This window comes from Mus caroli, unplaced genomic scaffold, assembly GCF_978045245.1.
Source record: "Mus caroli unplaced genomic scaffold, Mus_caroli_1 scaffold_1, whole genome shotgun sequence".
In the NCBI taxonomy this organism is placed as follows: Eukaryota; Metazoa; Chordata; class Mammalia; order Rodentia; family Muridae; genus Mus; species Mus caroli.
In genome coordinates, this window is record NW_028227256.1 from 68,393,530 (window position 1) to 68,419,936 (window position 26,407).

The following is a 26,407-nucleotide window of genomic DNA, read 5'->3' on the forward strand; positions in this document are numbered from 1 at the left end:
CGGAAACTACAATACTGAATCCCTCAGGATTGTTACAAGAACTGAAAGGCAATAGTACACAAGAACATTGCTATGGTTATTTCTGTTTTGTTTCTCACACTCTTGGTCAAACCCCAGGACAGTGCTTCCATTCCTTCTGATCCTCTTGTCCTCAACGTCCAATCTCCACCATATCCTAGTACAGCTCTCTCCCCAGGATCTAGAGGTCTTACCCATTTTTGACATTTTTATCTCCCAGTTTGTATTAGTGAGAGTGCCCACTGATTTTTTTTTAATAATTCAGATATATGCATGATTTTGCTCTTGCTCTGACCTTTCCTTATCCTGCTTCAGTCTTCTCATGAGATCTGATTAATCTGCACAGAATGCCAGATCCTATTGCCATGTGCTTAGATAAATGTATCCTAATGTCTTTGCTCTAGTAGTTAGGATTTCGATCACTTGGTCATATCCTACATAAGCAAATGTGTTTCTTTCTGGTATCTAATGGAACCAGGCTGCAAAATTGGTCTGTGACATACTCATAAACACTGATGATGTTTTATGGTAAGAAAGAAAGATCCTTCATCATAGACCTAGTTAAGCAGAAACCAGAGAAATATATATTAAATAAATCCCACTTATATTCAGGTTGTTATAGCTATAAGGGATGGGTGGAGAAAGAGTAAAAGGTCAACCCTAAGATACAACTCTACTCACTCTACAACCTTGCCATCATGATTTGTGTTCGAGAACCCAACTATCGCTGTTCTTCACATTTCTTCCCAGTATTGAGCCTTGCCTAACTTCTTGAGCCTGAAAGATCTCATTGTTGTTACTTTAATCTCAGTGACTTTTTGGTTCTTTGTTCCTGCTGTTAGAGTTAGTGATGTAGTAGATGGTGGATTTTAGATTTAGCCAGAACTGACTATAGACATTTTCATGTGAGAACTCTATGCTCTCCTTCAGACCCAACATAGCACCTCAACAGAAGAGTGTTTCCTTAAGTAGTTGAATGGGGGATGGAGATATACATCAGGGGTTAGCAGTACTTGCTACTGTTGCAGAGGACCCCAGTTTAGATTCCAACACCCACATCAAATTCCCACGATTCCAGGGAATCTAATAACCCCTTCTGGCCTCCACATTAACATATATGGAAATCTATGTCATAAAAGGTGTATTACAATCATGACTCTAATACTTTAAGCATCCTTCTTGGTGCTTCAAATGAGTCTAATCCTATTCTTGTTCATTTGCTTTAGGCTTTAGTTGAGCTGAAGTTTAATACCCATTTCAGAAATGTGATCACTGCTTGTTCAGGATGCTTGGCTACATTACCTGTGCTAACACAGCTTTGACAGTAATGGCAAACAGCCTGCCTGCACTGCACTTGTTCCTCGGGCTTACCTTCTGGATTACACATTAACACAAGATTTCCATATAAATCTAAATATATATATACCAGCAAAATGATGACATTAAACTTCAGCTTTTGGTCTGCCATTGGAAGGAATGTAATCCAGGTCACAAAATCGTGTACCTTACCCTCTCAGTTGTTGAACTCTACTTAAAAATAAAACCTAGAGACATCATGTTAAAGCAAACAGGATTCACAGACAGTGAGGAAAGTTTGCACAGTAGTTAGGTTCAATTTTTAGTGCATTTTCCCCATAATCATTTATGTTAGAGTTGCATAGAGAGGTACACAAGAGCCAAAGTGTAGCATCTGGTCCCTGAGTTCATCTGATTTCCTTTGTGGGATAAATGTCAATGCAAATGACTCTTCCAGAGGAGTTCCAGCTGCTTACACTTGTTAGACCCCTACATGCACACACACACACACACACACACACACACACACACACACACACACACACACCACTTCTACTCTTAATAAGACTGTCTAGTAAGACACAGTAATGCATATCTTAAGTACAGCACTCAGAAAACAGAGGTAGGTGGATTTCTGTGAGTTCAAGGCCAGCCTGGTCTATATACAAACTCCAGGGCACCTAATGCTATATAGTAAGACCCTGTCTCAAGATGATGATGATGATGATGATGATGATGACGATGACGATAATGGTGGTGTGGTGGTTATTATTAACTGTGTCTAAAAGCCATAAAGTCCTTCCTTGAAGTCATCATAAAACTCCAAATACAGGAGTTTCTTGTCATTTGTATTTTAGCATGTAACTTCGGAACTTGGAACATGATGTCCTTTCAATGAATGTGAAAGAATGGTCCCGTACATAAGAAGGAAGCAGGCCCAGCTGTATGTCTTTGTTTCACATCGACCTGTGAGTAAATTTGAACAGACTTCTTTATACTACTAGCCTCAGTTATTGTTGCACCAAATTCATCCATTTGTTCAATAAATATTTGGCAGGTGACTACGGAGTGGCAGGCAGTATTCCAGAGAGTGGTTCTGTTAGCTGTACCAACAGCAAGGTGAACATATCTAATAGCCGAGAGTGATTCCATCTGACGGATCCCATAGTGAGTGGAAAGCAGCTGTGCACAGGAAAACTGAAATACACCTTGGCTTCCACACTTGGAGAGATCTGTCAGTAACATCTCTAAAAAATAAATATCTTCGTCTATAAAATAGTTATAGTTCAAAAATTATCTAATGAAGGCCTCAATGTGTAGGCACTGTCCTATACATTAGGCGATGAAGTGAGGGTTCTGTCATGGGAGGCCATGTCTCTCAAGCACAAGAGACTTGTGAGTCTTATTACACCATCGAACCTGAACAGTGCATGTTTGCAAAATCTCTTCTTAGGATCTTTGGAACTTTTTCTTCAAAGATCAGAGTCTTGTTCCCTTGCGCCTGGATGAAGGTTGACAACTTGTCTCTGGTATTAGAGAATGTGGAGGCTCATAAAGCTAAGTCATAAAAATCCAAGTTTTTGAAGCCAGAGAAATGAGATGACTTAATGTTAAGAGCAATTGGTGTTCTTGCAGAAGACCCAGGATTTGGTTCCTGGCACCCACGCATGCAGCTTACAAGCATCTGTAGGTCCAGTCCTAGCAGCACCGACACTCTCCTTTGTCCTCTGAGGGTACCAGGGATACACATGGTGCACACACATACATGCAAGAACATTCTCAAATGCAAAAAAAAAAATTTAAATAAAGAAAACACCAAGTTTCTGTCTGGTTATCTCCTGGGTTGCGAGCTCTGGGGAAACCCAGTTGCCAACTATGCGAACACTTGAGCAACCCGTAGAGAGGACTCTGTCAGAGAGAAACCAAGGCCACCCACCATCAGCTAATAACAGCATGTCAGTCACGGGAGAAATCTGCCTCAGAAAAAGATCCAGTCCCAGTTAAATCTTAAGATCACAGCAGCCCCCGCCAAAATCTTGATGCAAGATTATGAGAAACTCCGAGCCACACCCACGGTAAAGTCACTCCCTAATTTTTAATCCATGGGAACCAGTGGGCAAGTTCATTCCTACAGCCATGAATTTTGGGGGTGGAGGGGAATGCTATTATAGAATAGCAAGTAGTCCACATAGTCAATGATAGGAACATTTAGGTAGATATTAATATAAATGATTTGGACAGGAAAAAAATCATTTATAGTTTCTTTTAGTTTATTGGCCACAGAATGAAATTAAAATTTTGGTAACTGCCCACAGTCCCCCACTGTGTCCATACTATGGTATAAAATGTATACTTCCAGCTTCCAGGCCTGGAAATCAGAACACTACAAGATCCAATGACACCCTAGCTCTTTCTCTCTCCTTTCCATTAAGGCACCGTACTCTGGTCAGATGAGTCTTGATCATGATGAGTCATTCATTAGCCAGTTACTTCTAGAACACCTGTCTCCAAATTTTTAACTTCTCTTGTTACGTATTTATGCTCTCCCTTCCAAACATAATTTAAGATTAGCCTAACTCTAAGTGATGTTTTATTATTTTTAACTTCCAGTAGACTTCATTGTTAACACTGTGTGATCAGTACTTGGCTACTGATACTTAGTGCATAGTTCTATTAATGAATGAGTAAACATTTGTGTGACTATCATGTGCACAAGGCTATACCAAATACAACATGTTATATTTAACTTTTTTATGTTCAAGCTGTGGCAGGCAGTGTGTGCTTCTTCACTCTTAAGTTATGTTATAAGCAACTTGAGAATAGATGGATCCCAGTCACAAGACACACATCCTTAGAGATAGGAATCTCCAGAGGCATCTATACATTATTCCCATACAAGTCAGACATTTCAAAATAGCAAAGAGATGTTGATGTTTCTCATTGTTCTTGATGAGCAACACAGGGTTATCTGCAAGTGTGTACGGTGCCTTGTGGTCTGCAGAGGGCTATGTGTGTATGCATGTGTGAGAGTGTGTGTATATGCACGTGTGAGTGTGTGTATACACATGCATGTGTGAGTGTGTGTATATGCATGTGTGAGAGAATATGTATATGCATGTATGAGACCGTGTACATGCATTGTGAGAGTGTGTGTTTGTATTGTGAGAGTGTGTATGCATGTGTGAGAGTGTGTGTATGTATTGTGAGAATGTGTGAGTGTGTGCTGTGTGCTTTGTCAGAAACTGTATAGTGAAATGATAACAATGTTTCTCTTTAGAGTAATGCAGGACTTCCTCATTTTACAATACAAATATAATTATTTAATTTATCAGAAGGCTTGGACAGAAAAATACACACATGGTATAAAATAAAATAAATTCAGATTTTTTTTAAAAATCCACTGGCTTGCCACTCCCTTCAAAAAAAGGATGAGTACTTTTAGTTCCATCACCTACACTTTTAATAAGCACCTTCCTTAGACAATAGACGCAGAATTCCAGCCTGTGTCCCCACCCAAGCAGCTGGTATCTGTAAGGAATGTAAAGAAGCTTAGTCCTAACCTCACAGACTCCCACAGTCCTGCAAGTATCCTGCCTGCCAAGACCCAGCCACAAGAAGGTTGTTCTGGGTGTTCTGCATTGAGCCATATGGGGGCCACAGCAGAGCCTTCAGAAAACAAGACACTGGTAACGGTGACTCTGACTTTACTTTAAATGCTGATATTTCTGTCATTTTTGAGTACTTGCATTAATTTCTAAAGTAATTGAGTTAAAATAGAATTGATCTTGAATCCTAAGCTTTTTGCCAAATGTGTGGATTTGAGCTGCCTCTGCCCGGTTGCACCCCAGTCCAGGTCATAGGCCAAGTCGCCAACTGATTTTCGTTTAGTGCCTTTGCTCCTGGACCTACCTATACTGTGGGATGAGCATAGCTAATGTGCTTAGCATTTCTAATGTACTTACTACACGCATCGAGACATGATGCTGTGATTGCTCCAGATACCTAACAAGCACCCTTTAAATGTATGATGACATCACGAATATGTGTTGGGAAATTTCAATCACTTCTTCCTCACCTCTCAAAAATGACCAGTGCTCAATAACTGATGCTTGTTTCTACATATAACATTACAAAAATAATGATATCCATAACTAAAGCTGTTGTACTTCAGGATCAAGTACTTCAATATTGAGGAATTGTTAGCTTGTTTAATTTACACAGTAACTCCATAATTATACAGCATCTGATAGACTTCTCCAAAATGTGTTTAAACAGGCAATCCCCACTGAAACTGTGATTTCAACCTCTACATTGCCTCTTACAATAATACCAATTCTATTCCAATTATAATTATGTAAGTGTGTAACCAAAATAAGTGTGTCAAAAATGTGAAAGGGTTCTAAGGCATTCTTGTATTAATTCACAATGGAATTCCAACTGACCAGAAAGGAAGAGAGCAGCGTGCTCTATGACATTTCTTCCAAATGGGTGATTTCGCTCTAAAAAATACACAGGTTCATTTATCAAAGACATAGAACATGATGTGACCTAATCAAAAACAATGACAAACTTAAACAGCAAGAGTATCTCGGATGACTAAAGTCTGGTAGGCCAGGTTTCCTGAGAAGTAAGTTTTAATGAACAGTCACTTGGGAAGATGTGCTCAGCCAACTGTGTCACCGATCCCTCATCCATGAACCTGGCGGTCCAGGCTGTCTGCTCCCCAGTAAGCGAAGGAGAATTAGGTAGATTAATATCCTTAACTCTGGATCTTAGCTTGGAGTAGCAACTGAGATTGGCAACTTCAGGAAATGATGTGACTACTCTTCTAAGAGCATTTAAAATAATTACTCAGTTACTCTCGCCTATAGATGTGGACACTGGTGTTTCCTGTGTGAGAGTAACGGGAGGAGCTCTGCTTTTTCTGAAGAAAGAAGAAGATAAAAGAATGAGAAAGCAAAGATGTGGATGGCTGCCATACCAAACTTGAGTGGAGCATGCTGGGGAGTTTGTCAGGCAAAGCTCTCAAAGTGGCGGTGATATGGAATAGATAGAGAGTAAAAATAAGACAAGCCCATTGATGAAATTAACACCTATTCATTATCTTGGGTCTCAACTAGATGAACCAACTTCTCTTGTACTTTAAGGGCATTTCTGGTTGTCTGATGTAACTCTGCATTCAACTCAGGAGAACATGAGCTAGGAAATCTTTTCATCACATTGTCTGGAATCAGGGTGTGCCTATCTGCACTGCTAGAGAGTCAGGCTGGAGCTAGGGGCATGGGCATCTGACAGCAAGAGCTGCAGCTGGCTGGCGAGGAGTGGGGCAGAGCTGAGCTCACATTAACCTCTTCTTGCTTACTTCCAACAGCTCTGAGAAGACCTCCAAGAGAAGCAGTGTTCAGTGTCATCTCCATCTTGCCTCTGTGTGTCTCCCAGAATTCCATGTCATGTTGTCATGGAAAGTGTCTATACTGTTTGCAAAATGACCACTAACTGCTGTTTTAAGAATGAGAGACTGGGTATGGAATTTAGAGGTTATTTCTGAATTTTCTGAAATTTTTAAGCAAAAATTATTGGTTGTTAACTCTCCTATATAAAAAAAAAGTCAATGTCTCCAATGAATTTAGAATTTCTAAATATCTGTGATAGAAATGTTAAGGCAGATCTAGTTTGGGATGAATTATGGGAATCTGTTTTCCATTTTCAATGTAAGCACTATAGATATTTTTGGCATTTTAATTTTCTTCATTAGTTCTCTATTTCTCTCATTTTAATTTTAAAGTTAAGACATAATTACATGCTTGCCTCCCTGTCAATCCCTCCTATGTCCCTCCCCTTTTTCTGATAGGACAGTCACATTCATTCATATCTGAGAAGTAAGAATCAAAGCCAAACAAGCTGTTGGCCACTCACTCCACATGTATTCACACAAAAATGGATTTGAGAGTGAATTTACAATCCAGTCTCGAATAACAATCTTCTAACTTGTACCATCTTTGACTTGTTGGATTCCCATTTGTTCCTCATATTTGGTGCCAAATGTAGAATAATTAAATTATTAATATCCCAGTTAGCTTCCAAATGAATGAGACTCAGGCTATGATTTATTTATTTAGATTTAGCGTAATCACTAGGAGATTGCCCTCCTAATCTATATTTCTATTCGCTAGACTGTTAATTTCCAGCTGTGCTTCCCAAATACTTGCTGACTGACTCTCACCCTGGGCTTACTTCTGCTCCAGCAACTCATTCTGGGGGTTGCATATCACTTGAGCAGATGCTTCTGGTCCATCACGTCTAATGGAGACCTCCCATTCTCTCTGTCTTCTTCCTCCTTTACTCTCCTCTCTCCTTTCTCTCTCCTGCGACCCACCCACCCACCCCCAACCCAGTGACTGAAGCCACGCGTCTTCTTTTCTCCCCAGTAATTGGCTGTAACCACTTTACTTTAACCAATAGTTTTAAATGGGGAAGCAAGGTTTACATAGTTTCATTTGGTGTATGTGAGTGTCTGCTCATAAGCAGTAACCAGATCTTGGGAGCCAGTAATTAGCATTTGAATCCACAGGAGCAACCCCCAACACATTAGGAACTGAGCTGTATCTGACATTACTGTGATGTTATGAGGTGGTCCCTGTCAATGTACTTCCTATGTGATAAGTGAGTTAAGCTTGTCACCAATCATGCAAATGAAACTGTAAGTCAACATGTCAATGACAGGTGTAGTGAAAGTGATTAGAATTTAAGTAATCAGAAAACGTTAGAGTCTAAGATGTGAATTTATGTCCTAATAGGTCTTGAGGATGTAAAATATACAACCCAGTAAGAAGTAACAGAGAATGAGGCCGTTCAGATATCTTCTCTTTAAGAACAGGCATCCTACCTCAGAATGGTAAGCAGGTAGATTTGAGAAAATCCTGTCTTGAACATAGAGTATTTTAGGATATGTGGCAAAAGATAGAAATAGCATATGACCCCACCCCTCTCAGCTATGGAATACATCCAAGCATGAGATGGTGCGGTTTTGATGTCAGAGGGAAAGAGGAAGGATGGAAATTAACAGGTAACTGGAGGATACATTTCATCAGACAGATTCTGACTGAGAGCTACTGGTCATGGGAGGTGATAAAAGAGAGAAGTCCAAGATGACTCAAATGTTTCTAAGCTAAGAGACCGACTAGAGGTGCTGAAACAGATGCGAATGGAGAAACTAGATGGGGCAATGCCCAACAAATGATGAGCCATGCCAAGTCACCATCTTCCCAGAATAAAATCCTCCCTACAATATACTTCTCATCATGCTTTTAGCAATATTTTCAATTACTTGAAAATGCTTATTAAAACCACACATAAGAAACTGTGATGACATGTTAGTCAAGACTGCAGTTTTTGGTATCTGCTGGTTTCAGTAAGACTGGATTCTATTGGTCTTAACCAACAGTCCCACAGCAGCTAGCTGCCCTGGACCTTTTTGTATATGTCTAAGAAAGTAAGAAAACAACATGGTACATTCTATAGCTCAGCTTAGTCCGAGTGTGTGCTGGAGAGATTCATTTACTTCTAAGTGTGGTGTCTGCACTTTGAAGTTTATCTCTTGACAAGTTCCTGCGTGTAGAGATTGCAAGAGGTTGGATAGACTTCAAAGTTAGCGGCATGGCCCCTTTCTGTCGGAATGAAAGAGAAGCAGGCTTGGGAGGTTTTCTTTCCCTGAGATTTGCAATGTGTAAGAGCTGTTTGTTGCAACATGTAAGAGTCAGAGAAGGAGGCAGACAATAGCAAGAATAAGCCCGGACTGCTTCAGTTGCCCAGCCATCAAAAATACTACAGAGGGAGTCTTTTGAGAGTCACTTTTTCTGAGAGGTTTATAGAGTCCTGCATGTCTGCCAAGCTATACTGAGAGCAGAATGTGGCCATGGAATTACAAATGTCATACTCATCACGACCAAGTTTCATCAAAGGGTGTAGTCTAATGCTTCATCTTTATTATGCAATTTCCCAACCAGTAGTGTAGCCCAGAATGGGTTTTACCTCTTTAAAACAGGATCTGATCTCTGTGATACTAAAGACGCAGTGATACACAGTGAGTCAGCGCATTCTACACTGAATATTCATATCAAGTAAGACTCTGAGATACCCATCACAATGGCTTCCTGTGTATTTCTTGGTTTTGTGACAGAAGTGCTTATATTTTTAACCCTTGATGTTTAGTCCTCTTTTACTGACATACATGATGTGACACGAAAACCAAGCACTAACTACTAGATGTAAGAAATATGATTAGCTAGGCCGTGGTGGTGCATGCCTTTAGTCCCAGCAATTAGGAGGCAGAGGCAAATGGATCTCCATGACCTTAACGTGAGCCTGCTCTACAGAGTGAGTTTCAGGACTGCCAAGGCTACCAGAGAAACCCTATCTTAGAGAAGCAGAAAGAAAAGAAAAGAAAAGAGGAGAGAAGAGAAGAGAAGAGAAGAGAAGAGAAGAGAAGAGAAGAGAAGAGAAGAGAAGAGAAGAGAAGAAGGAAAAAAGAAAGAAAGAAGAAAGAAAGAAAGAAAGAAAGAAAGAAAGAAAGAAAGAAAGAAAGAAAGAAAGACAGGTAGGAAGGAAGGAAAGAAGGAAGGAAGGAAGGAAGGAAGGAAGGAAGAAAGAAAGAAAGAAAGAAAGAAAGAAAGAAAGAGAGAGAGAGAGAGAGAAAGGGAGAAGGGGAGGGAGGGAGGGAGGGAGGGAGGGAGGGAGGGAGGGAGGGAGGGAGGGAGGGAGGGAGGGAGGGAGGGAGGGAGAGAGGGAGGGAGGAAAGAAGGAAGGAAGGAAGGAAGGAAGGAAGGAAGGAAGGAAGGAAGGAAGGAAGAGAGAGAGAGGAGGGAGGGGAAGGAGAGAAGGAGGAAGGAAGAGCGGCACAAAGACAGATAGATGAATTGATTGGTTTTCAGTAGCTTAATGTCATTCTAGAGCCAGACCGCCTAGGTCAGATATCACCACTCATTACTGTAAAATCTTACTTGTTTCTTGACTTCTATGTGATCAGCTTTCTCAATTATGAAATGAATAATCCAGTCACCGTGCCCCTGAGGGCTTGTCTCCAAAGTATGAGATCAATGACTATTTATTATTATTTTCTATTAGCCAGCTTTGGTTGTTCAATATTATAAATAAATGTGAGACCAAAACCAAGGACAACAAAAACAACAACATAAAAATACCTAAACCCAAACTGCCATCGAGGAGTTATGTTTTTTACTGTCAGGTGGTGAGGGTGGGGGTTGAACGAGCCATTCCATCTATACTAGTCTCAGACGCTCTGGTTTGCTCCCCAGAACACCACTTTCAATAGTATAATTGTGTTTTATAGTCCATGAATTATGAGTTGAAGTCCTGAACACATTTTTCTTTGAGTCTTATTTAGGAAGATCTAGAAAGGATTGTTTGAGATACTTAATATAGGCTCCAAAACTCCAAAACAAAGAACAAGCACAGATAACCAGTTTCCACATAACTGTGTACACATAATTGATTTTTGGCAAACAGGAATCTCTCTGGAATCTGGAGATCTCGTGTATAACAGGAACAGGTTCCTTTTTGGTCCTGATAGCAAACCAATCAGCTACTTTTTTTGACAAGGTGTATATTGTCTAAGAGGCCAGCAAACACATGTTCAGTGTTTGAACTCTCCTGTAATTTTTTTCTCTACCTTCAGACAGGATTTATAACTACAGTGTAAGAGCTACATATTACACTGGTTTCTCATCTCGTCTCTGATCCTGTTTCTTTCAGAACCCTCCAGATTAGGCCTAGAGCCACTGCTCACTCTTTCTTGTTTCTTGTCAGCTCTATGGGATACTGAGACCTCTGCATCATTTCCTGCGTGAGTCTCTAACTCCTATCAGGTGGCACCAGTTAGTTTACGACCGTTCATTCCTAAACCTTTACATTTGTCTCCTGAAAGTTTCACAAGAGAATGTTAGGTAACTGGGTGGAAAATCCTCAAAAATAAGAAATTGGAGAAAATGTGTTGAAGGGCTCCAGTAAACTCCAAACACTATCATTGATAACTCACAGCATCTTAAAGGAGAATATTTCGAGTTCCACTGTCCTGCTTATAAGCTGACTGTTCTATTACTATAGTCTGTCACAGAATATACATTCTATTGTTTGTATTATACAAAATATATTATAATAAATGTAATTACATTATATATACATTTAACATGTATGTATTATGTGTATCATAAATATATAATATACAAGTCATTAAATACACAATAAATTTGTCACAAAGAGCTAATGCATACACAGTGCAGAAAATGAAAGTATACTGTTTTAAATTCTTTTTAACAACCTTATATCAACCTTATGGGAAAGGCCTTCAGAAAACAAAAGTGTGCTGTTTGGGTGTAATGAATTGCTTATTCTAACACCAAGAGTTTAAAATGTTTCACACTAACTGAATTGATATTTTCTGGATTTTCCTACTATGCATGATTAAAGTAGATGCCACACGGTTCTCATCCTATTTCTTGTGACGAGGTGACTGAAAAATCACTCTATTTAAAAGTCAGTAGTGTGTTACTGTTACTCTTCAAAAAATAACTCAGCATTGCATTCTGGTGCACTGCCAATGGTCATAATCATTTGATGTTGGTTTTGTAAAGTTGTTTTATATGGATCTTTTTAGGAGGCTGCTGCTTTGAGACATCTGACTAGTCGCGTACTCCTAAACTAAGAAAAACATTTCCCAAGAGAGATTAACAACAGCAATATACTGACAGCCACACCAGTCAAACGACAGAGGCTCAATGCTCTCTGTCTGATGCTCAGGACTTTCTAAGTCCTTCCTACATCTCTGTATCAGATCCAAAAGAAAACAATGGAGTGAGTTAGGCAGTCTGCCCACTTTATAACCGGGCAGTAACTTCATAGACGTGAAACAGCACTAATTGGGAAATGAAATCCATTGACACGTTTACACAGCTCAGCTCTCAGCAGTGAAGAGCAGAAGTGTTGATTTATTTGTTCAAATATGAATCTGTGTTTTCTACTATGGGAGTAAGGCATGCCAGCGCCTACAGTTGCTGCCTTGTGTTATCGTGCCATGGCAAGGCTTGTGATGTAGATAAATCAGGACGGTTTAGGCTCATTCTCTCCTCTTCATACTCCATGTTTTTCTAGATAACTTTCATATGTACAGAACTGCATGCTACTTTTCTCCCTTGAGATAATGTCTGGTTGTGAAGCCTGGGCTGACATGCAACTCAAAATTCTCCTGTCTCAGACATCCAAGTGCTGGGATTATAAACATGTATCAACGTGTCTAGCTCAGGTTCAATGTTTTTGTTGCTTGAGAATTTCAAACATGTACATACTGTGTTTTTATCACCATCCCACATCTCCAATTTCTCCTCCATCCCCTGTCTGTACCACCTTTTCATCCCAACTTCTTGTGTTCCTCCCCCTGACCCCCAGAGTCCACTTTTTGGTTTGGAGAACTAGGAGGGAAAAAACACACAAACTGTTTATGCAGCTACTGCCACAAGGAAATGCTATTTGAAAAAATTAAGTTTAGAATGGAACACTAACAAGGCGCTAAAAAGGTTTTCAGTAGACTACAAACATTAGAGAAACAGTCATTTACTTACAAGTTGGTTTTGCTGTTGGCGGGAATTTTGTCCGGGTAATAGCCAGAATTATGAAAATAATGACTGGCCATAAGATCAAGACAAGTGTCCAAAGCTGCAAAGTAACAATAGAAAGGTGTTAGAGTGCTGACAGTAAATTAAAGAAAAATATGTATTCTCAAAAAAATCACTACTGAATACAAAAAAACTGTCAAACTATAGCATTCTTACACAGACCAGATATTTGATTACATGCTTATGAACCGAAAACAAATGAGAGAATTTCATAAATGCAGACAACTTCATAAGAATGGTGAATGCAGATCAAGTCTTCAAATGCCCACCTGACGTGCCCTCTTTGGTTACCAATTGTGACTATCCCAAGAGTGATCATCTTAAACCTTAAATCAGATCAGTAACTTCCAGAAAAATATTTAGTATTTTCCACTTGTCTGATGGGTAAGACTCAGTGTCCCAAGTAGGGCATATGAAATACAGGATAATTTCAACCTGGAAGCATATTACAATTTCCAAGTCAGCATTCTATACTCGGCCACAAAGACGAGTGTGTGGTCTTGAGTAACATCCCAATAAATGTGGTCGAACAAAGCAGTGACGCGTTGAATCAGACAGTGGACTGTAGCTCTTTACCACCCCAGTGTAACATCCTGTGTGCTCCCATTGTAGAGCCTAATTTATTGCCATGGTTGCCTGGTTCCCAGAAAAAAAAAACCCAACAGCTCATTTATGCTAAGGACAGTGTTGTATTCATTTCTTAATTCTCAGTACCTCCTATAAAATAGGCTCCCAAGGAATGTATACTGCCCTGAAACTCCTATAGGAGTTTCACTTTCAGGCACAGTCATGGCTGCTTTCCTTTCAAATGCAGATACAGCTGGGGGCCAGGGAGATAGATGAACCTCAGTGGGTAAAGATGCTTGCCGTGCAAAGTTAAGGACCTTAATCCATTCCCGAGACACATGGAAAGGTTCAAGGAGAGTTGATTCCACAAAGTTGTCCTCTGACCTCCACATTCTTGCTGTGTTATATCCACTCCTCATGTACATCACACACTCACACACACACTCACACACACACACACACACGCACACACGCACACACGCACGCACATACACAATAATAATAATGATGGCGATGATAGTAATAGTAAACATTTTAGAAGTTAGAGTTGGGCCTGATGGTGCAGGTCTGTAATCCCAGTTTCTCAGCAGGCTAAGGGAGAAGGAATGCACGTTCAAATCCTGTCTGGGCCACTGAGTGAGTTCAACTTGATCCTGTGCAATTTAGTGAGACTTGTCTCAAACTAGAGAAATAAAAAGAAGACTCATCTAGTTTGTGCAAGGATTGGGCTCAATCCCTAGGACTGAAACCAAACTTTAATTCTGCCTAATATTTTTCAGCCCTATAAATTTGCTCTGTAACAGTGAAAACCACATCTTCACAAAACCATGAACTGCGGTGCTCAAACACAAACCTGGAGCACAAACTTTGCTTGTACTCACTAGAGTTAAATATAGACCTTTCCTCTGGCCTGCTTACACTGTCAGTCTTTTATCATTCCCCACCCACTTTTTAATACACGTCTCAAATTTTCTCCCTGTGGCTCTTCAGTGTATCAAAACAACCCAAAACCAATCTGTTATTGATCCCTCAGTAACTCCCAACTGAAAGGCTCCACTCAAGTCTCTGCCAAGAATCTAAGAGCATGATTCTCCTCACTGGTAGGTAGACTTTGGTCTAAGCATAAGGTTTTTTATTTTTTAAGATTGAAGACTTTCTTTTAGCTCTCTGACATCTGACATGGCTCGGTTTGACAGAAGCTAAGATGTACCCAGACAGGTGGAACCATCTAACGTAAAGTGACACTTCTCAGACAGTGATGTGTACACTGAGTCACCTGGGGAACCTGCAAACATTCAGATGTGGCCTTGGGAGATTTGAAGGGAGTCCTGAGGGTCTACCTGTCTAAGGCTCCCAGGTAGGTGGTATCGATGCTCCACGCTTTGCACAGACAGAAGCTAGCTGTGCAGAAGAACTGTTTATCAACTCTAACAATATCTTTGCTGAAAAATCTCTTTGGGATCATCTGATGGATAAAATTAAGAGCATTTTAAAGCTTACATATGAGGTCACATTACATTTTTATTTTTCTATGGCTTAAAATTAAAATTTCCAAAAATCGCGCATGTAGGCCTCTGACCTTGGTCAGAATCAGAACTCATGGATACTTAAAAATCACCTTTGGATTGTTACAGGTACCCAAATGCTATTTCTATTTATTAGCATGTTAAAATGATGCTACTAAGGAGTACCCACTAGACCTTTTACTTAGAGCTATAATTTTTTTTAAACCCACATCTTCTCACATCATAGTTCTCCTTTAACACTTCAGTAACAACTTTGATATAGCTGACTTTGTTTACAAGTTTACTTATTCAATTTCTTTTTATCTTATGAGTTTTAAAAGAGCACTGTTAGAAGAGCCACAGACTAGCCCAGACTGCCAAACACAGCAAAGGCATCAGTGATGCAAAGGACTCTTTAGCTGTTACAGCTCCGGTCTGTCTTCTGCTTACCAGATGCTAGCAGAACTTGTCCAACGTCATACACAATGAGTAAACAGGTTGTGAGCATGGGTGTGAATCTCAAAATATTCAGGGCAAGACTTTTTAATATAATTACTGTGCTGTTTTGAGGATTAAAAAAAGAAATCATTGCCGAGAGCAGGTTGGAAAGAAATATTATTGTCGCAGACTTATAAACAATATTGTTATTCTTGCCTAGTCTTTGAGTAGTTGACAATTGGAGTCTGTTTTTCAAACATTCTGGATACAAAATACCTATTATACTTTATATGACTCAATTGAAATGTGCACTATAGGGAACTGAATTTTTAAAAATTGAATGATTGTGGATTTAACCATTTGCTACGAGAAACCATAGTTACTCTTTAAAGAGAAAATTCTTTTGGAAAAGAAGGTGTGGAATTCTATTAGTTACTTTTAGACGTATCTATTTGCTTTCTCTGGTAACCTCAAAAGAATCAAAAACTGAGATAAACTCTTCCAGACACTTACCTTCAAATGAGGGACACACTATGGCATGTCTTAAAATTGTCTTTTTGATTAATCTACTTGGATAATTTTTTTCATGAGAGTGCTTTGGCATATTTTGAAATCAATTTTAAATCTATTTTTAAATCCAGACAAAAACATAGTCTAAGTCAGAGAAATTTAAGGCAATTTTGACTCTGTTAAAGCAAAAACAAGCAAACAAACAAACAAACAAAAAAATGATCACAAAACCCATAAAAATATCTGTTATCACAGGCTTTTCCTAGAATTTTAGTTCACAGAAAGTTTGAGGACTTCTCTGTATCATCTCAGAGGGATGATAAATACAAAAATCCTCTGGACTGTGGTCTTGGGAGCATTAAAGTTGACAAATTAATCACAAAAGCAAGAAATAAGGTGTCAGTTTCCATAACAGCAAGGTTGCTTTCAGTTCTATGCTAAATATTATCATAAGCAACCTGAGAACAAAGATGGTGTCAAGGCTCCAATACTGAACCAATGAGCCATGACTTCTCTGTTTGTTTGGCAAAAGGCTAATATATTGATTTTACACTTAGAGCCACAGGTGTTAAGTAACCGTCTGAGGAAAGCCATTCCTGAAGGTTCTGCAGTTCTTGTTGGTATTTTAATTGTCTCAGTCTACTTCTCTAACTCATTTGTATCTCATCACCCTGTGTTCTTGACATTTAAAGGTGTATGCACACTAAGTTACAAATTCCTTGACAGGAAATGATATTTGTGTTCTTCAAATCATTTGAGGTTTCTTTTTATCTGTAATGCCCTGTTCTGTTATTTCTCTCTCCATTCATTCCTGAACAATTTATTTAAAAACATAGGGAGTGAAGAAGCAGTGGCAAATAATTGTTTTAATATGGTAAGACTGATCACATTTCTCCCATTAGGGAAATCCAAATTCTCACTCTCCACCAGAGGAATTAAAAGCATTAAAAAACAAAACAAAACAAAAAAAAAGAAACAAAACAAACAAGCAAACAAAAAAACCCCAGCTAGTATAAGTCAGTAGTGATGGGTCAGAATTATTAATATGGGTATAAAGTTAGGATAGCCAGCCTTGTTTGTCAACTTGGCACACCTGAGAAGAGGGAATCTCAACTGAAGAACTGCCTCCACTAGGTAGGCCTGTGGACATGTCTGTGGGTACATTTCCTTAGTCAAAAACTGATGTAAGAGGACCCACCCACTGTGGGCGGTGCCATTCCTAGGCAAATGACACTGGGAACAAACCAGGAGCAGCATTCCTCCAAGCTTTCTGCTTCATTCTTCTACCCTGAGCTTTTCTCTTGGCTTCACCTACTTGTCAACTTGCAAGCTGAAATGAACCCTCTCCTTCTCACGGCTGATTGTTGACTGTGTGATTTATCACAGAAACAGAAATCAAGCTAAGACACTCCCCATTTCCAAAATATATTTTAAAAGGTCATGATAGCCTACTAACTAATGTCAGCACTATAGCGACAGACATAGGTGGATCTCAGTGAGTTCAAGGCCAACCTAACAAATTGCAGGCTAGCCAGGGTTACATAATGAGATGCTGTCTTAAAAAAAAATAGCAATACAAAATAATAAATATAAATAAGTGTTCCTTATTTCCTGCTTTTATACTTTATGATTCCAAAGTTCTTTTTGCCTCATTTTATATCATTACTCAGTCCTGAAAATATTAATTTGTTCAAGAAATCTTAGCTTCTTCTAGTGGACATCCAAGAGTTACCAGTGATCATTGCTAGTGGGCTATCACTATTTCCAGGCCTGGTAAAGGTTAGAAAATACAAGTGGAAGATAAAGAGAGACCTTTTCATCAATCAATCAATCAATCAATCAGTAATTCAATAGGTAAATATAAGCAGATAGAAGAAATTTAATAGTTCAGAGACTGTCAAATAATGAAAACATACAGAGGACACCAGTAGTAGCCCATGAGAATACAAACTTCAAATTTGATTTGACAGCCAAATTTAAACATTAAAATTCAATATAATAACAAAATATATAGGGGTCACTGAGTCTACAGATATAAACAAATGCATGAGAAAGCAGACATGAATGATCAGTGAAGACTGGAATGCATGTGAATATTTTCCTGCAAGGATAGAGTTGGCATCAAACACTACTGATAAAATGCAATGATAGAGAGCTGCTTTCTTGGGCTTCTTGCTCAAGATAATGGACTTCTGGAAACTGAGGAAATGAATGACCAGTGCCACAAAGCAGCTCCTCCTGAGAGGTCATGAGAACTAGGGTCATGGATGTCAAGGGAAGACTGAGACATGATTTCGGACTGAAGGAGATGATAGAGGGTGAAGAGCCACATGCAGCATCTGATCATTTAGCTTTAAAGGACACAGCACCAAGTACTGGCCAAGCTTGAAAGGAGTATAAGAATATGATGGCGTTTTACAATTATATAGAGAAACAAAGAATCAACAAAACAAACAAAAGCAAAGCACATCAAGATAGATGCATGAACATATCACAATGGAATCCATTATTTTGTGCACTAACTAAAAACAAAAAAATTGTGTCCAGAATTAGAATCTGCAAGTCTACAAATCTGACAGTCTTTTACATTTATATAGAGAAAAGCACACTAAAATATTAGGGTGTGGGGCACTAGCCTCTAACTGTGGTGTGTGCTGTGTGTGTGTGCTGTCCCTAATGACTTTCCTTTTAATTTGAAGTTATTTCAAAAAAAAAAGTCTGGAAATTATTTTAAAGATCTCTATATCTCTTCTTGAAAAGGTCCAGACCCAAAGTGAAAGCACAAGCATAAAGATGAAGCAGTAAGAAAAGAGATAACAAACAGACAAGCTCCGTAGGCAGAAATTCTATCTACCCAGACACAGAGTTGTTTAATTTGGAGGGCGCTTTTTCACTTTGAGATAAACGTGATTGCAACCTGGAAGTCAGTTCATGGGTTGGGCACATGTCCACGTGCAGTTGTTTAATATGGAGGGCGCTTTTTCACTTTGAGATAAACGTGATTGCAACCTGAAAGTCAGTTCATGGGTTGGGCACATGTCCACGTGCTTTGCACAAACAAACAAATGAAGCAGAGGGACAAGCATGACCCAGGAACATGAGCTAATGAGGCTGCTGTTTTAAGAGCAGGTTCATCAGCAGGGCCCACTTGGGTGGCCTCTTGAGATGTGCACAGCTGCAAGCTTTCTCAATGGACTGTCACAGTAACGCAGGCTTCCTTCTGTGAGGCAGTGGTCGGTAATTAGACCATTCATATGAAGTGGAGAGAAAGTGTATGGGATTGTGGGGGAAGAGAGGGATGGGTGAGGTGTTGAATGTTGTCTATATAAGACGGCGTGGATGTGAGGGCAGGACGCACGGGCTTCACATTTCATTGCTTAACACCTGCCAAGCAAGTATTCTACCACTGAGCTCCAGCCTAGCATCACGATTTTTGGTTTTGTGTGTTTTGTATTTAATTAGTTTTAGATCATGTACAAAACAATGGATTTCACTATGACACTTTCACACATGTGTCTTGATGCATCCTGTTCTTAGTCACCCTCAAGTTGGGGAAGTGAGTAGAGATACTAGATGACAGTTCTATTAACTGTGTTCAACAACATCAGCCACACAAACTGGCATCAATCAAATGTAAACTGACCCCAACATTTCCACTGAGAGTTGATCTGTAGAACCCAACAGCTAGAATGAATTATGCAGCCACATTTACATCTGTTAGAACTATTGTTTCAGAATCTTTGAGAAATCTCACAAAACTGATTTTCAAAAACAGGAAAAGAAAAGAAAAGCTATCATTTTGACTTTAGGTCATTCTTAACTCCACGACTTTGTCAGACTTGTTTATTGTAATTCCTGCTAGTCTGTCTGAATCTATTTGTGCTTAACACTGATACAATTTTCCGGTTATTTTACTAGTTCAATTAAGTTTCAATGCCTATTTTAAAACTTCAGGAAATGACTTTAAAATATCACTTACAGATTTTACCCTAGAGCAGATACTGTCTGGAGCAAGGTGGCTAAATTAGACTCACGGAAGGGTTGCATTCATTGCACATAGACCGTTGTCAATGGGGTTTAATGCCTTAAAGAGGATCATGTGATCATTTTCATTATAGCTGTACCATCCTTCCTGTCTTCTTCCTTGTGTATTTCACATAGTCACATTATTGCCTCGCCCTTACAGATACCAGCATCTCTTGCACTACAGTGATTTGAAGTTGGTTATGTAAGAAATGGATAATACTAGGTATCAGGACTCAGTTTAGTTAGGGTGTTTTGCCTAAGTAAAACCAGAATGGCCAGCAGGAACAGTCTGTTCTACTCCACCATAGTCCTAGAGACTCTTAAGGGCTCTTAAAATTGAACATACTATATAGTATTCATCTACATAAAGTTTGTGCATTTTTTAGTACAACAAAATTTGCGGATCACCTATTGTATACCATGGCATAAAAATAAACAAATAAAATGTTCCATCTTTTGACGGGAGGAAACACACACACACATCAAGTGAATGCAATGAACACTGCTATGGTATAGAAAGATAGTGTGTAAAGGGATGATAACTGAAGGAAAGATAATTTGAAAAGTCACAAAGACAAAAAAAAGGAGGCCAGGTAGAAGAAAAGACTTGTACATTAGTTGGAGGGGGAGGAAGAAGGAGAAGTCTTTCAAACAGAGGAACCATTTGACTAACGTTCATAGACAGAAAGGAGGGAAGACTATGCCAGGAGCACACAACTGGCTCATCAAGAGTTAGGGAGAGCATCTCTGCCATGTAGTTATCCAGCTTCATCCTAAATTCTTCTAGTGAAAAGTCCACTGCCCTGAGATTATATTATTAGACAATGAATTTTGTCTGTCATTTTTGCTTATATTGATGTAAAATTCTTACTTCCTTTGCTTACCACTTGCTTATTTTAGTTTGACCTGTCTGAACATGAAAATTCTGCAAGCATCTAAAGAGAGAAAAGATCTTTTCCCTCCCAAGGTATCTGCAAGAGCTCTCTACTAAGTCTCATTTCAAAATGTATTTCTCTGAACTTCAAGATGGTTCAGTGGAGAAACGCCTTGCAGATGTACTTGACAGCCTGATATTGATTCCTGGACCACACATGATGGAAAGAAGGAAATGGCTCTTGAAAGTTGTCCTGTGATGTCACATATGTGCCTTTGTGCACGCACACTCCTACACAAATTAATTAATAACAAACATATATATGTATATATATTTATACATACATGTGTTTGTGTATGTGTGTGTCCCAGAATGAAATATTGTAGTCAAGTTGCAGTTTTATAATTAGTGTCAAAATCTTTTACAGAGAGATGACACCTAACATGTATTGACAGCCTAGAGCATGGGCACTCTGTGACACACTTAGCTTGTGTGTCTCACTTAGCATAGTAAGTTCATTTTCTCTTGCAGATGGGAAAACACAAGAAGACTAAGTAAGCCCTCTCCAGAAGGCACAAAGCCATACCGCTGATGTTTGAACGTAGAATCCTGCTTCACCACCAGTGCAATTAGCCACTAAGTTATATAGATTAAACACTACAGAACAGAACTCTGACTCACTTTGCTCTGAATATTATATTTTTATTAGTTCATCCTTGAGACTAGTAAAAGAGTTTTTATTGTTTCAAGCTAGAGAGCATTGAAAGTCATTTAAAGGTCTTCCTGTAATCTACAACCATAACTTTTTATTACAAACTTGAAAATAAAAGTTGTCCAACCTTTCATAACATAAAATACATTGAATACACTGCCTCTGTCGTCTTTATCCATTTCGTTTTGCATTTCCCTATGAGACAAGAATGACCATTACTGAAAGCAACAGAGGATCCCAAGATTCACATTCAAAATAAGAGCTCAGTATCTTAGATCTGGAATCAACCATAGTTCTACCTCCAAAATAAGGCATTATAGATGACATGGATACCTTAGTCAGTTGGAATTTCTGATAGTTGATGCTGCTATGAATATACATAACTCATCCAAAAACTGGCAATAAGTCAATTTCTGAATTCTATCCTTACAGATTAAAATACCGTCTTGAAGATTGGTAAATGTTCTCTAATATAGAAACAATACTCTGTTGGATTGGCAATGGAAGTTTTTTTTTCTTTAGTTAATTTGTAAAGCTAGCATACAAAGTCCTGGGTTTCATGAAAGAGTTTCCTTACACGGATGTCGTGCTGGATGTAAAGCAGCACGTTATTGCTGGAAGTTAAGGACGCAGCTATTGCTCCAATTCCTAAAGCACCTCCATGCCATTTGCTTTATATTTGCTTGCAAAATTTAACGCATGTGTATCTCCTATCTTTCAGGTGCCATAATTAGCAAATGAAAAAATTTTGAGCAATTAAAAGGAATGAAAGGGCATCACCGGTCCTCCATCTCCGCATGATGAAAAGACCAGAACATTCACTCACACAACAGAGTGGACCGGACCGTACAGGACTTACTTTATATTAAACTAAGGTAGAATTAAATTTGCGAGTAGAACTTAGTCCCAACTGATCCTAATGTAACGTTTATTTTAATGCACAGACCAACCCATGTTAAGGCTTCCTCCTTCTTCCTCTAGTCTCTCTGAAGGGAAGATGGACCAAGAGGGCAGAGAAAGAAGGAGGAAGGGCTAAAACTTGGTTCAAAATGTCATTTTGACAAATGTGGGAATGTCCAAAGAGCTATTTCTGGCCTCACCTGAGCTTAAGTGTGATTCTCTAGCTAAGCACTCAGAATGGATCAACAAGCATTAATTTTTGCTCTTTAGGTCAGAAGTTTGAAATTAGAATCCACTTCTGACGAGACTTGAATCCCTTATTTAGGACCCATCTTCTTAATGGAAGATAACCTCTTCTGTTTAACCCTGTCTTTCAGCCCACAGCTTTTTGCTGTCCTATTTCCTTTCATTAAGTAGCATCTCACTGGGTGAGCCTCCTGATGCTGTGTCTCTCTTCTGGAATCTATCTTCATTTCCCCATTATTTTTAAATTGCAAGTTCAGCAGGGTAACGTCTACGTGATTTTCTCTGCTACCTACCATTTCTGTTGGTATTTAATTCATTTTTCTCCTCCTGTAGAATACATTTTCGAATGTATCACTGAGAAGTATATTGCCAGAAATCTTTTGAATAAATAGAAACTATCTATGCCCTACATGGTAGATATGACCTCTTCTTTGGTGGGCTGAACTCTGAGCAAAGATCAGAGAGAATAAGATAAGTAAAAGGAAGAAACAAAGAAATCATGGCACAGATAACAGATTCATCACTGGGGAAATCTGACTTTGATCCTTGAAGCCATGGTGTGACCTTGGATAAGTCCTGAACTCTCTGGAATTCTGTAAAACTGCCAATTTTGTAACCCTAAATATTTCAAAATTCTCATCTTTGGTTTTCTAAGTAAGAGTAAAATTCATTTCGGATGTAGTTTTAAGAGAGGTTGTCCCTGCAAAGTGTATCCCAGGTGAATACTTAGGTTATATCTTATGTTCTTTCTCGAATCATATAGCTGTCTATAAGTCTTGTGACATTTCCCATCCTACTATATGCATTTGTATTTTCTCCACAGTGCCCAGTCTACCTGAATATGTTTTGTCTTTCCTTTTCTTTCTTTTTTTAAAGATGTATTTATTTATTTATTTTATGAGTAGACTGCCATTCTTTTCAGACACCCCGGAAGAGGGCATCAGAGTCCGTTACAGATGTGGTGAGCCACCATGTGGTTGCTGCGAATTGAACTCAGTCAGGACCTCTGGAAGAGCACTCAGTGTTCTTAACCACCGAGCCATGCCTTCAGACCCTCGTCTTTCCTTTCTTTCTTGTGCCATTGTTTCCATTTTCTTCCTTTATAATTTTTCCTTCCCACCATCTCGCTTTGTGACAAAGCTTCTTTTTAAACTTAGGGACGGTTGACATAGTGGCAATGTTGGTGTTTTCCTTGCCATTCATTAAGGACAATTCATTTCCAGTATCACACACTTTCATTTGAGTTTTCTTAAGTTTAAAAGTCTGTCTTTGAAATACCATTTTCAGAATTAATGTACAGATAAAGATACTGGCATTTTAAAAGCCTAATTAGGGAGGAGAATATTCAGTTGAAATCTTGGCATGTGTTTTGGGGAGCTTGGGATTAAATGATTAAAATTTTAGAAACTGCAAGGAAGCAAACAAACTGAGAACTGATTTTGTCAACAATATACCAGTTTTTGCTTCTTTTTTGTTTTTTGTTTCTGATTTTTGAATATGTAACTTTAAATAAATGTCTGCTTCTCCTCTATTCTCTGTTTGCATGGACTTCCATTCATCATTAATTTGCATAAAATAAGATGTCCATATTACTCAAATCCCTCCACAATTTATACTCATTAGAAAGCAGCTGAGAATCTAGGTCTGTAGTTTCCACATCTTAGGATAGATCTGACAGACCTTGTGCCCATTTTGTAAGTGGAAAAAACAGAGCCCAAGTGGTGATGCTGTATCATCCTGGGAGGAGCCCTGACTCATGCTTGGGATATCCACATCCCCACAACTGCGCTGCCCTGCCGAAGGATATCCAGAATCACCCACGTGGGAAGTATGGGGCATGTCTTTCTCTGTGCCATTTTTACAGTTAACGCACAAACAAACAAAAAAGTCAATGATTTCATCATTTTATGTTTAGCAGACCCATTCGATCATGTGACACTTCGTGACCTAAAGCTCTGCCTATCAGATTCCCTAAGGTAAGCAACCACCTAACTAATTCTTCCTTTTAATACATACATTAGAATGGTGTGGTTTCAGGCTCTGCAAGCCAGTGCAGAGTGAGATAAGGAACCTGGATCAAATGCTGGGTTTTATGATGCAACTGATTTGCATATCTGCATTACCCAACTGAGGCAAGAGTGACTGCTCTAAAGAGAAAGAGGATTGAATAAGGTTTGGGCTTCTCCTAGTTCTCATACGTTCTTCTGAACACCTAGGTCACAGAAACATGTCCGCCCCCCCCCTCCTCCCCAGCTCTCTGAACTCTGTCCTGTGGAGTTCTGAATAGCTTGGCTTTGTAATTTAAAAAAAAAAAAAGCATTAATGTGAGAGCACCAAAGTGATGTGAAAAAACAGCAAAGAGAGTCAGTGGTAGTCTTAAAAACAGTAATACACATGTAATATATATGTACATATAGGTCATATATATATGTCATACACACAACACACACAATCTCATTTCCAGTAAATGATTTTTAGATACTTGAATTCCTTTTGAACGTTTTCCATTCTAGCAACCTTCACCCTACTATCTTTTCATCCAAGTTGTTATCACTTTTCGCTTTCTGGAACATTCCTTCCCATCTCCAATGCGTTCTAATGTTACTTTCATTCATCCCATTAGAAATCCACCTCATTTCTAATGACATTAGGAAAAATTCTGAAAGCACTCGGCTTACACCCAAACTTCCACACCAGTACCAGTTCCTCCAGTAACAAGGTACATCCTTGGCTTTGCTCAGGGACTGTCCCAATTTACTCTTTTAATTTACTCAAATCAAAAGGCTGCTTTGGGGACACGTCTTAACTCGCCCCATTAGCTGAAAGACGGATGGAGACAAGAATTCTAAGTATCTTATTTCTCCTTTGGGAAAAAATGCCTTTAAACTCTTCTCTGTCTAGTTCTCATTAACATCACATTTTAGGATTTATTGCTTCGTATTCCTGCCCCCGCGTGCGCCCCCCCGGAACCCCCCCCCACTCCCACCTTAGACAAATCAAAACAAAGAAACTCCTCACCGGCTGCCTTTTGACACCTAGCCAATTTTTCCACACCAGGATCCGAAGCTGATGAAACTGGGAAGCCATCCTTCAGACACCCTGAAGACAAACAAAATGTTCCTGTCTCTTCCTCCAGTCCTCAAGAGAAGTGGTGTCCCGTCTAATATGCTGTATGCCAGTGCGTTGGGAGCCTTTTCACGGCATAGCTTCGTAGGGCCTGGGGTAAGACGCCCACAGTTCTTCTCTTCCCAATGGATTTGTTTTTCTGGTCAGTAAATCTTTAACTCTTCTCAACCAAAAAGTCTTCAGGAATGAGGAGACAGCTCAGCGCCTTTCAGTGGCTTGTGCTTATTGTAAAATACTGCCTCTTGTGCGAAGTCCACACTCCAGAGAGAATGAGTATCATTCAGATAATGCCCCACTGTAAAACAAACAAAAGGTGAACCCACACCTCCTACTCTCCAGAAATTACCTGCCTATCCACACCTTAGAGAACGTGTCACCTGCACTAGACGCGTCATAGGAATTAGGCGGGACCCTGGAAGGGCCAGTAGGACTTGTCCTACATCCCTTTGCTTTCCTCCCTACACATAGTCCCTGCTGTGGCAGGCGCTGGGCACTGAGGATT

At 39.3% G+C, this 26,407-nt stretch overlaps 1 protein-coding gene across 1 annotated transcript in view; it reads right to left on the minus strand.

Moving 5' to 3' along the window:
* Abca12 (ATP binding cassette subfamily A member 12) overlaps window positions 1-26,030 on the minus strand; it is a 171,151-nt gene extending 145,121 nt beyond the window's left edge. Inside the window, exons 1-2 of the mRNA XM_085838191.1 lie at window positions 25,798-26,030; window positions 12,948-13,041 (exon numbers count right to left, since the gene is read on the minus strand). Coding sequence (XP_085694317.1) covers window positions 12,948-13,041; window positions 25,798-25,866 — 163 coding nt within the window. The 5' untranslated portion in view covers window positions 25,867-26,030. The remainder of the gene's footprint in view (window positions 1-12,947; window positions 13,042-25,797) is intronic.
* Window positions 26,031-26,407: the final 377 nt, after the last annotated feature.